The sequence below is a fragment of the Chrysochloris asiatica genome, unplaced genomic scaffold, assembly GCF_000296735.1.
Source record: "Chrysochloris asiatica unplaced genomic scaffold, ChrAsi1.0 scaffold00194, whole genome shotgun sequence".
NCBI classification, from domain to species: Eukaryota; Metazoa; Chordata; class Mammalia; order Afrosoricida; family Chrysochloridae; genus Chrysochloris; species Chrysochloris asiatica.
Window position 1 is genome coordinate 3,803,059 of NW_006408712.1, and position 12,508 is coordinate 3,815,566.

General features: G+C 41.1%; 1 protein-coding gene across 1 annotated transcript in view; it reads right to left on the reverse strand.

Annotated features, from left to right (window-relative positions):
* Positions 1–12,508, reverse strand: part of NID2 (nidogen 2 (osteonidogen)) — a 118,277-nt gene that overhangs the window by 51,160 nt on the left and 54,609 nt on the right. Inside the window, exons 6-9 of the mRNA XM_006872369.1 lie at positions 7,098–7,247; positions 6,402–6,647; positions 5,587–5,787; positions 3,583–3,813 (exon numbers count right to left, since the gene is read on the reverse strand). Of these exons, the coding sequence (XP_006872431.1) occupies positions 3,583–3,813; positions 5,587–5,787; positions 6,402–6,647; positions 7,098–7,247 (828 nt within the window). The remainder of the gene's footprint in view (positions 1–3,582; positions 3,814–5,586; positions 5,788–6,401; positions 6,648–7,097; positions 7,248–12,508) is intronic.

Genomic DNA, 12,508 nt, shown 5'->3' on the forward strand with positions numbered 1-12,508 from the left:
GATGAAGTAGAGTTCAAACATAAAAAGCTCACAAATAATTTGGTCTAAATTACGAGGCAGTCTCCATCTGTCTCAGCTCACCACTTACTAGCTGGCTGTGCGCAGGAAACGGCTTCACCTCTACCCCTCAGGCTCACTGTCTGCAAAGTGAGGATAACACTATCTTCAGGTGGGGTAGAAAGTGAACCCTGGTGACACCGTGGTTAAAGCACTAGGCTACTAACCAAAAGGTCCGATTCCAACCCGCAAAATGTTCTGTGGGAGAAAGGTGTGGTAATCTGTCTCGGTAAAAACTTAGAGCCTTGGAAACCCTGTGGGGCAGGTCTATTGTCACTGTGGGTCAGAATCAACAAGAATGGGACTGGGTTTTGGTTTACTGGGAGTAGAGATTATTTTGAAGATGAAGTGAGTTAATTTATGTACTTAGGATAGCTCTTGGTCCTTTCTAGCTGGCTGGCTTCCTCTGGCCCCATGTTTGCATGTCTCTGAGAAAAACACAGCCAGAGGTATATTATTTCCCTAAATGTTTGCAGAATCTGAATGGGACTCTATGGCCTGGAGTTTGTTGCACAAAAGAATATTATTTTTACAGATCAGAAACTTACACCAGCAAAGGGCTGACCAGGACATTTGTAGGTAAAGGATATTTTCCCCAGCTGTTTTTGTTTAAATATGTCCTTGAGAAATCTGCAATAACATCTTTCCCTTCCACATCTGCATGTTTTTCTAAAATCAACTGCCATTTTCATTTATCCTGTCTGCAGATACCCAATGCTTGCTTGCACCCTGAACCCAGTTTCCTAAAAACCAAACCAAATAGGCTCACACTGCTCATTATAAGTCATCTCTGCCTCCCAGAGCAGGGGCCTCCTTCTCTTTACTTAAGATCTTGCTGTTAAGTGACACTTCCATATTGAGCCTTTGAGCCTGAGGAGGCATAAAGGAGAACTCTGCTCCAGTAATAAAGCCCAGAGTCGCTCGTCAGTTACAAAGTCTCCTCTTGGGGTGCCAGTTCTGGACTGACCAGGACCAATATAGAAACTGACTGACAAAGACATTCTTTTTCTCTTCACACACTTCTTGCATTCTGGCTTCCAGATTATAATGTCCTCTTGAACTGACTCAGTGCAAATGCCCTTCTTGTCTGTTAAGTTCCCTGACCTCTCAGGATACTCTGGCTTGCCTAGAATATTTTAATCTTCATTTTCATCAAGATTGGCAGGCCATACGAATGTTCACTGAAATTTGAGAATTACTGCTTTTAAAGCTTTAGTGTGCTTTGATTTTTTACAACTTAATTCATATAGATACATAATTCACCCATTACAGTATATCATTTTTATTATAGTCACTGATTTGTGCAACCATCATCACAATCAATTTTAAGACATTGTCATCATTCCAAAAAGAAACACTACAGCTTTTACGTCACCTCCTTCCCATCTCATCCACCTCTTTGTTGTTAAGTGCCGTTGAGTTGGTTCTAACTCATAGCAATCCTGTATAGGGTTTCTGAGGAGTGGCTGGTAAATTTGAACCACCAACCTTGCGGTTCAAAACCTTATAGTCCAGTATATTATATCACAACGCCACGCCAAGACTCCTTATCTACCACTAGGCAACCACTAATCTACTTCCTGTTTCTATAACTTTTCCTAATCTGAACATTTCATATAAATGGAGCCATAAAATATGTGGTCCTTTGTGACTGGCTTCCTTTGCTTGGCCTAATGTTTTCAAGGTTCATCTGTATTGCAGCATGTATCAGCACTTCATTCCTTTTCATCGCTAAACATTCCATTAGACAGACCACATTTATATAAACCAGTCACTAGTTTATAGACATTTGAGTTGTTTCCATCTTTTGGTTATTAAGAAAAATATTGCTATGGATGTTCACTTATACATTTTTGTATAGTCACATGTTTTCATTTCTCTTGAGTATATACCTGCAAATGGAATTGCTACCTTGTGTCTAACAAATTGTACTTTGTGTCTAACATTATGAGAAACAATTACCCTGTTTTCCAAAGTGAGTACACCATTTTACATTCCCATCTGCTGTGAATGAGCATTCCAATTTCTCCACATCCACATGAAATTCAAGTTTATGAAACTATGCTCTCCACTATTTTCTTTTGAACATTTTATAGCTTTAGCTCTCATAAGTTTATGTTTGTATACGACGGAAGGTAAGGGTCCAACTTCAATATTTTATGTGGCTGTCTAGCTATCCCAGAACCATTTTCTAAAAAGACAATTTTTTCTCCACTTCATTGTTCTGGCATCCATGTTGCAATTCAATTGTAAATGAAAGCATTTACGAGTATTTCTGGATTCTGAGTTCTGCTAATTTGTATGTCTATTCTTATGCCAGTAGTTCTACACTGTCTTGATTATGTAAAGCTTTAAAATCTGAAAGAGTGAGTCTTCCAAATTTTTTGCTCTTTTTTTAAGATTACTCAGTGATTTGGAGAACCTTGGGTTTTTATATGAATTTTAGGATCAACTTGTCAATTTCTGCAAAGATGTTATCTGGGATTTTGATAGGGATCGGGGAGTACTGACCTCTTAAGAATATTACATCTTCCAATCCATGAAAATGGAACATTTTCCCATTTATTTAGGTCTTTAATTTCTTCAAAAAATATTTTATAGGTTTCAGTGTGTATTACACTTCATTAAATTTATTTTTAGTATTTTATATTCTTTTGAAATGGAATTGTTTTCTTAATCTAATTTGCATTTTCCTTATTACTACTATACAGAAGTGGATGAATTTTTATGCTGATTTTGTATACTGCAAAATCTTGCTAGTCTTAGTTTAATAGTTAAATAAGCTTAATAATAATAATTTTGAGTGGATTTGTTAGGATTTTCTAGCTACACGATCATGTTATCTGAGAACAGAGAGAGTTTCATTTTTCCTTTCCAATCCAGAGGCCACTTACTTCCTTTTCTTACCCAACGTCTGTGGCTAGAACCTCGAATACAATATTGAATACAAGTGCTTAGAGCAGATATTCTTACTTTGTTCCTCATCTTAGGGGAAAGCATTCACCATTATGTACAAAATTCACTGCTGTAGGTTCTTCATTGATAAGTTTTATTTTCCATCTTGATTTGTGAAATTCTACCCATTGGTTTTGGCTAAAATGTCACCTTCTCAGGGTCATCTTTCCTGACCCTCAAGACTAGGCTCATATCACCACACTTACCACAAAAAACACCTCATCAACATCATTCCCCCTCTTAACTTGGCTCCACAAGAGCCAAGGTTAAGCTGTCTTGTTCACAGATGTATGCCATCTCAGACTAGCACACACAATTGAGTATTACTGCAAACCAGCCTCACCTACTGTGTTTCATTTCCTGGGTTTGCCTGAAAGGTTCTGTTTCTGCCTCTGTGTCCACCTCAAGGACAGAGACTGCTTTTTTATCTTTGTACATCAGCATGTAACAGTTTGGCACTCAGTAAACTAAATTCTGTGAATCTCTCTAAGGTTACTCAAAAAGGAATAAAGAGACAATTTTAGATGCAACTCATAGCCAAAAAACAACAACAAAAAAGGGAAACTGTACCTTCAACAGGACCAACTTGATTTGCCACAGCAAATCTAAGAACTCTTTCTTCATCGCTGTACATGGCAAAGACCCGGTCCACAGTTAACTGCTGGGTGGTGGGGACGGCCTGGTGTCTGGAAGCATGCTTGCAGGTCTGGTATGTGATGTTCTGGTGGATGCGGTAGGACCAGGTTTGGCTGATGTCACCAAATGTGAGGGAGTACTCTCTAGAACTTGTAGAGGTTACAGCTGCAATAGATACATTACAGAGGCAAACTGGTGAGTCAACGAGTAAGTGTATAGATAGACAGATAGATAGAATCCCATGTGGGATAAATTTTTCTCCAGGGTTTTGTTGGTGGTGGTGCTGGTGCTTAATACAGTAATTCTTTTAAGAAGTTGTATGATCATAGTTCACAAACTGATGCAATAAAAAAAAATTATACTTTTGAAATAGTTTATGGAGATTGATGCATGATAAATTTAGTCTTTGGATGTTCATTCTTGGATTTTAATGCAAGACTAGTTCTCTCTATATTTTGACCTTGAGCAAAAGTCCACACACTCAGCATCTTGTAAGCTCTTTAAAATATGAAATAGGAATGTTTTACTTTCCAGTTACTCTTTTTTTCCTCTCCCAGTTGTCTTTATTATCTGTGCCAGAGGAAGTCATTATGCAATATAATTATATTGCATAAATAGACATATAATCACTCTTAAGAAATCATTTATGAACATGTAACAAAGAAAACCTCAACTAAGTGATAATACACATACTGTACTTTTCCATCTTAGTTAGCCCTCCTTGTTTCCATCATTGTTTAGTTACATCTTCATCTAATTCTTAAAGCAGGTGCCCTTGGGGATTCCCTGAGTATATTTGGAATACTTGCAAGGTAATTCCTAAAACCTGAGCAAATCCAAAACCAAAGTACTGACAGGTAGGAGGGACTACAATTGCTGGCATCATAAGCAAAGAATAAACATCCCCATGTGCCAGTTGCACCATTGCCTCATTCAGTCCTCACAACAACTCTGTAAAGTAGGCACTACACTCCTATGGGCAGAGGCTTACACAGGATAACTAACTAACTTAAGGTCTTGAGGCTGGTATCTGGTGGAGCTAGAACTCAAGTCGACCTGTCTATTTCTCAAGTTTTTTACCAATCCATTCTCTGTATCGCACAGAATGGTAACTTCTCTCTGCTTTTCACGTAAGTAAGTCTGAAGAGTTCCAGGGAAAGGAAAGGGTCTTTCTGCCAGTCTAGGACTCAGCTTCCCATTTGCTTCTCTACCTTTCCTGCCTGGCTTCAAGCACTCACACCGTAGGAGCAATAAGAGCCAGAAGGAAAGACACAATTTATACCAAGACAGCAACTCTGCAAGACAGCGACTGTGGTTGAGGCAGTATCTTGCATTCAGATAGTATTTCACAGAATGCATCAGACGACACATACGAATATTATCAATCATGTAAGGGCATCAGAGAAAGTATTATCACCATGCTGACTGAAGCTGTGAAAACAGATAGCTTGATGGTAAATGATTTTGCCCATAGATTTTATATGACAAGTACATGAAATGAATTCCTATTTTTGACTGCAAATCCTCTCTGTGATTTTTAAAATAGGCTACAAATATCAGCTGAAACATGGTTCAGTTACAGGACAAATATACAGTCCAACAATATTTTTTCCATACACCAGACATCATGAAGTTTTAATGGTACATATATAATTGTACGATTCTTAACCATCTCTATAAACAATGTTGTGATTAATGTTATTATTTCAAAGTACTGGGTAGAGACATTAATATTCTTGTGCATAGCAGACAGAATTCTGCTCGTTTATACTATATTTGGTAATAATAATGAGAATAAAATTAATTAAAGCAATATTAAGTTCATATTAAGTGCCACACGCTAAGGACATTCCGTGTATGCATTTGTGTCATCTTCACAACAACCTTGTGAGATGTTAGAATTCCCAATTAATAGATGGGAAAACTGGTTACACATACCTGAGTCAGAGTAGTGGTAGAGCTCCTTGTAGGGGGCAATGTGGGCTGTGGAATTCACTGGGATGGAAGGTACCTGACCTTGAATGTTGGTCTTGATGCTCAGATAGTTCTCCGAGTCAAGTCCCTCAGCAATTTGAGTGATATGAACCTTCTCCTCTCCTGGGTAGAAGGTAACATCCATGTCCTGGGTAAAAGTAGCACCTGGGAAAGGAGAAAAATTTAGAACAAAGTAATGAAGAGGGGCCTTGCTAAAACAATGACCAGTTCACATTTTCTCCTTCTAATTTCTACTATTGTTAGAGATGATGCCTAAGAGATGATCTGATACCCAAGACTAAGTACTCTCAGCTGGCGATCCCATAAATCTCCAACACAATGTTGTTAAAAAGTGTGATTCATCCTGCCTAATGCCACTTCTCTTTTTAGGAACTTGTTTTCTGTGAGGAAAATGCAGCCAGGCTTAGTTAAAAAGTACATGATGTAAGTTAAATTTGTATTTTAGATAAACAACAAATAATTTTGTAGTATATTTCACGCAACATTTAGGGCATATTGATAAAGCTGAAAGCCTCATCTCAAGGAGTAACTGAAGCAATGCTAAATATCAGCCCAGCATGGTGGCTCCAAATGATAAGCACTGGACTTCAAACTTTAAGGTCTGCAGTTTGAGCCGGCCAGCTGCTCCTTGGGAGAAAGATGAGGCTTTCTGTTCCTGCAGACATTTGAAAAAGCCTTGGAAACCCTATACAGGATGGTTATGAGTTGGAACCAATTCGAAGGCATTAATAATAACAACAGACAGACCCCCTACTTACCGGTGATGCTGAAGCCATTCTCTGAGCCTGGTTTTTCTAATGCAAAGAGCCAGCCAAACAGGCCTCCAATGGGTGTGAGGGGGAGAAGGGCCTGGGCTGCGGGCTGTGGGATGTGGCTGATGGCCGTGTATGCTCTGCCATCATTGCCCACGATGTAAGCATGCAGGTCCACGTTGGTGAAGTGTATAGGCATGTGGCCCACATGGAGGTGGCCGGTCACTTTCCCATTGACTCGGAGAGGTGCCCCTAAATGATAGCAAATACAGTCATCCTTGGCCATCACCCAGGCTGGGAGTGGGAACACACAAAGAATTCCACTTGCAACTCCCAAACCCACTCTCTCTCACAAGCCATTTAACTGATTCCCAAACCAAATGTACAAAATAGATCTGTATTCTCTTTACTTGCATACTAACTGACTCATCCCCACCCGCCACCTTCCCTCAAATTTGATTCTAATGAACTGGGAAAAATAAGAAAATTCCTGGATAATCCTCAAATTAGGAAATCAGCCCAAATATGTTCACTCCTCAAATGTGCTTGATTGCACACTTACAAGCTGCTAGCTCTTTGATTCAAGTAGCAGGAAGATTGTAGAGTCAACAAAGCAAGGTTTACAGAAGCAACAAAAAACAAGTAAGCAGCAGGAATGGACACAGACCTGCCCCCACCTCCCTCCAAGCCAGCACCAATCACCTTCTGGCAGACAATGCTTCCCATTTCCGTAAAACCTGAACTGGCAGTGGCAGCAGAAGCCAGTGGTGTAGTCAGTGCAGAAGGCATGCTGGGAGCACTGTCTGTGGCTACGTTCACAGGTTTCCTTGTTGGCACCATTGTATGTGAAGACTGAAAAAGAAAACAAACTTGCATTAAAAGAGATAAAGTGATTCCAGCAATGGAGCTGCCAAGCTTCATCATAGAAATGACATCGCCATAAAATCCGTTTAGATTTGCAGGAAACCGATAAGGTTTGATGTTTAAGAGACAGGAATAACATTCAACCCAGAGGCATTGAATTGCTTTGTCTTTCTGCAAGAGGTACTGCCTACTGCTCCCATATGGGTCTAATTTCAGAGTTGGTGAACAGAGAGTAGACTGGACGGCAGTAAAATAAAAGCAAGCCGGTAAGTATATGTTAGGCTGAAATGTAGGAATGTTTCACTTTTATATATCAAAATGGTGAAATATTAGTAATTTTATATGATTCATTCAAAGAGTAATGACTTCCAGAAAGGAAGGCAAAAGTATGAGAAACCATCAAATTTGATCTTCTCTATGCACAACCTGGAACAACAGGGCTCTGGGATACAGGGACTGAGGCATGGTTTGAATGGGTAAAAGAGGGAAAATAATGTTAAGATGCTTGGCTGTCTTTTGAATCTTGGTTTCCCTTGCCTACCATTATAAAATAGACACTTGAGGGGGAGAGAAAGGAATAGCCAGAAATATCACCATAGAAAGCTTGTAAGTCTGTCTTCAGCCTATAACTGATTGGAATATCTAACATGGGGCTAGAACTTGCCCAGTGAAGGAGACTTCCTGTGGAGCCTGTGCACTGCATAAAACCTGAACCCCATTCAGAATCTTCTGAGGTGGGAAATTTGCAATTGTAAGGACAAGCAAATCAGCCTGGAATGGCTAGAAGAACAGAAGATATTTCTTGAAAGAAAGACCAGCAGGTAAAATCAAAAACAATAATGGCAGCCTGACTGACTACTAAAAGAACAAGCAAGATGTTCACCAGGGAGCCATGAAGGCAAGTGGTCGGATCCCCTCAGGGCAAACCCCCTTCCAAGACTAAGACTCAAGGGGAATACATGAGCAGGCCTGTGGTCTGGCTGGTGACCACATTGGTCACTGATAAGGGGAATTGGGGAAAAACAGCAAAGAAGTTGTGAGCTAAGTCCGACCACGTTCAATAGACTCCTGTGAACCTGGATTGAGACCTGGTTGGCCAGCAGTGTGGCAAGACCTGGGGACTCCTGGGCCCAGAAAGAGTGACATGGCCACAGAAGACTAGAGTGGAGAGTGAAGTATCCAGCTGATATGAAGTGAGGAGTGAGGGCATATGCACAATAACACCCATACTTGCAGATAGTACCCACTTGACCTGGCTTCAATGGCTGGATGATCAGAACTCAACTAGAAGAAGAAAGAAGAGGGGGAAAAAAAGAGTAATCTGCTACAATTTGATGAACTTGACCTATACATATGGATGTAGTATCTCAAAAGAGGGAACAAATCTTTACAGCAAGGATCATTCCCACCCCCTTGGTACACAGGGTTGACAGGGATGGGCAACTTAGACACTGGCTACCCAAAATGGGGGGGCTACAAAGGCAAGAAATGATGGCTTACAAGCCTAGTTCCAGTGGGTGCGGGGGAAGGTAGAATCTCCACTGAGTGGTTTCCAATCTGCCTGGATGGGGCTGATGAAAGGAGATGGGGATAGGACTCTTGTGGTACAATAGTGAATAACTGCTATCAGGACTGACTGTGAGGGCTGAAAATGTAAAGGTAGATGTTTTGGAACAAAAGAAGGGGAGTGGTTGATTTTTCAGTCCAGGAGCAGAGGTGCCTGGGACCATCAAGAGAGCAAAGCAGTGACATCAGAGATGGAGGCAGATATGATAACGTGGAGAGATGGAGCGGGTGGGGACTCTGGACTTAGGGAGGGAGAAGGGCTGTGTGCTGGCAGCCGGGGGCAGGCTGGTAGGGTGTACCCTTGGGTTGTTTGATGATTCATGGAGGGGGCTGTAATCATTGCAATGAAATGAAATACGATAGGATGAATGTAAAGCCAATGCTGTCCCATGTAAACTATCACATAATTTACAATTAAAAAAAAAATGTGATCTTCATGTTTAACTGTTCTTTCCTTAGCTGGAACTTTCAAAGAATTGCTTATGTCACTGCCTGAAACACACATGCACATTATTGTTGTGTCTTTGAGTCGGTCCCAACTCATAGTGACTCTGTATAGGGCTTACAAGGAGTAGCTGGTGGATTTGAACTGTCAACTTTGTGGTTAGTAGTCCAGTGCTGATCCTACAGTGCCACACTAAGACTCTCTATATATTTTTTCCTCTGAAAGGTAAGAAAAGCCTTAAAGAACAGACAGCATTGATACGATGACTAGACTAAGAACCACAAGGTCAGTGGTTCAAGCCCACCAACCACTCCACAGGAGAAAGATAAGGCTTTCTGTTCCTACACAGATTTTTTAAAGTCTTGAAAATGCTATTGTTAAATGCTGTCAAGTCAGTTACATCTCATAGCGACCTGTATATGAAGTTTCTGAGGAGCGGCTGGTGAGTTTGAACTGCTGACCTTGCGATAAAGTGCATTATCCTACAGCACCACACCAGAAAATGCTATACAGGGTTGTTATGAGTCGAAACTCGCTTGATGGTACTTAATAGCAATTATGAGATTATGGACCAGTTGCTGGAGAAGGATATCATATTTGATAAAGTGGAGAATCAGAGAAAAAGAGGAAGACCCCCAACGAGATGGATTGGCCAAGTGGCAGCATCGATGGACTCACGTGTGGAAACGGTAGTGAGGTTGGCCCAGGATTAGACAGTGTTTCGTTCTGTTGTGCATAATGTTGCTATGGGTAGGAAGCGACTTGATGGCACCTAACAACAACAATAGCAATTCTGATGACTGTGGCACAAGCAGAATTTCCATGCAGTAGATGAGAGGTCTAGGGCAGAGTTGCAGGGTTTTAAGTAATCGTGGTATAGCACTGCAGGATCAGCACTAGACTATGAACCACAAGGTTGGTGGTTCAAACCCACCAGTTGCTCCTTGGAGACACTATACAGGGTCGCTATGAGTTCTAGTGTGGCGCTGCAAGATAATGCACTGGACTACAAGGTCAGTTTGAACTGCAAGGTCAGCTTAATAACAACCACAGTCATGGTGGACCAATGGAGGCTTTCATAGCTTTTCCTTCAATCTCTTGATTCACCCATTAAAAAAGAAAGGGAGTCATTTGTGCTGCAAAGAAACAAGATAATTGGAACAAATGCCATTACCCATAAAGGAAATGGTCAAAGGATGAGGCATGGCAGGTAGTCAGGGGTGGAAAAGAGAGAGCTTTCTCTCTGGACACTGGTGGTGGTATGCCAGGGAATGGGTTCCGACTCATAGAGACCCTGTACAGGGTTTCCAAGGCTATAAATCTTTACAGGAGCAGAAAGCCTCATCTTTCTCCTGCAGAATGGCTGGTAGTTTCGAACCGTTGACCAGTAAGCTACCAGAGCTCAGGACACTTGGGGATGTCAATTCCAAGTACGGCCACAAGGTGGCAAAGTGGTTGCACACACCTCTGCCTCCTGATTGCCGGGTGCTGGAGTTGGTTGGAGACTCCAGAAACATGCTGATGACTCAGAGATGGCATAGAATCCTAGTGTTAGACTTGACTGTTGGTGTCAAGTGCCAGCTTTGAGCATGAAAGGTCCCTACTCATGGGAAAATCTAAATGGCAGTTGTGCTCCAGGTCTAGGTATGGAAGAAGGGAATAGAAGAAATGGAAAACTCAATATTCACCCAGCATTCCAGGATACAACAGAAAATTAACTAATGGGGAAGGTGTAACAGCATATCTGCAGTGCTACCATCAGTAAAACCCCTGTATCAACAAGTGATGATACAACTAACAGTATAAGTTAACATTTAAACAGTGCTTATTACATGGCAGATAGTATTCTAAATGTTCTATAGTTATTAAGTCTTTTAATTTGCACAATAGCCTTAGGAAGAAGGAACTATATTTTTTCTTGTTTTTTAGACTGAAAAAACAGAGACACAAAGGGTTCAAGTGACTTGCCTCAGGTTGGGAGTGGAACCTAGGAAATCTGGCTGCAAAATATCCGTACTCTTAACCTCTGTACTCTACTACGTCCACGTTAGACCCCAAGTATCTAAATCATGAGAGCAGGGTGAAGGAGCTGATCAGGTGTTTGGGTTTAATCAATACAGGCTTCAGTAAACTTTGAACCACACTTCATAAGTCATGCTTAATGATAGAAGAGAGCAGACCAAGAGTATTCCAGATGGGTATTACAGCAGGTTCAAAACCTCTCAACAAGAAGTGAGATTAGAATAGATTAGCTGCTGAAAGAGCTTTATTTTGGTTACAGATACATCAAGAAGCAGCAAGCAGAGGGGTTGGCAGGACAGTCAGGAACCTAGTAATTAAGAATAAAGCAATTAACTCAGTGGTTAGTCATTGGCTCAATATTTGATGGCATGGCTGAGAAATTCCATTTTGATAAAAATAGAAAACTAGGCATAATGTTGAACAGTTTTTAATAAGAAAGTGGCAAAATTCAAGGCACACAAAAAAGAGTGGATGGTGACAAAACTATCACAGGTGTTGCTATGGGGAAATTGATACTTTTGTACTAATATCATTCATTGGTTTAGAAAAGGGAGGGGATGGAGACATTTTGAGTAAAAAGGAATGAATGTAATGTAATTTGGGTACGTCAAGAGCTGCGTTTTCTCCAGATCAGAAAGTCACAAGCAGGTGGGGCTGAGGGGGATGAAGAATGCTGGGCTCACAGCCGTGTGTCAAGAAGCATAGCTCCAGGGGCTCCCACACTTGTGAACACACTAAGGCATCGGCAGCCCCTCAAAACTCCCTCTTTCTCTAAACACAAGGGAACACGGTTCTAGGACTCAATGTCAGTAAATGCTTCGTTGGTTTTGCAGAAACTGTCTGCCTCAGCCTCCTCATCTCAGAAAGTGGGATGACACCCTCTTCCTCACATTTGCTTTGTCCGAAATCACATTTTCTCTTACAGTATGTGAGTCTGAGTGCCAAGATGAAAAGGCAATTCAATGCAGCTCTAAAAAGTATAATTTTTAGGAAATTCAGGACAAAATAAAACCCAAAATGCACACACTGTTCTGCACAACCCTGCACTCCCCAAACCCTGATGGCACACTGGTTAAAGCACTCTGCCACAACCCAAAAGTTTCTTTTGAACCCACCAGCAGCTTCACTGGAGAAAGATGTGACTCTCTGCTTCCATAAAGGAAACCCTACAAGTCAGAATCAACTTGATAGCAATGGGTAGGTTCAGCCCTCCCAA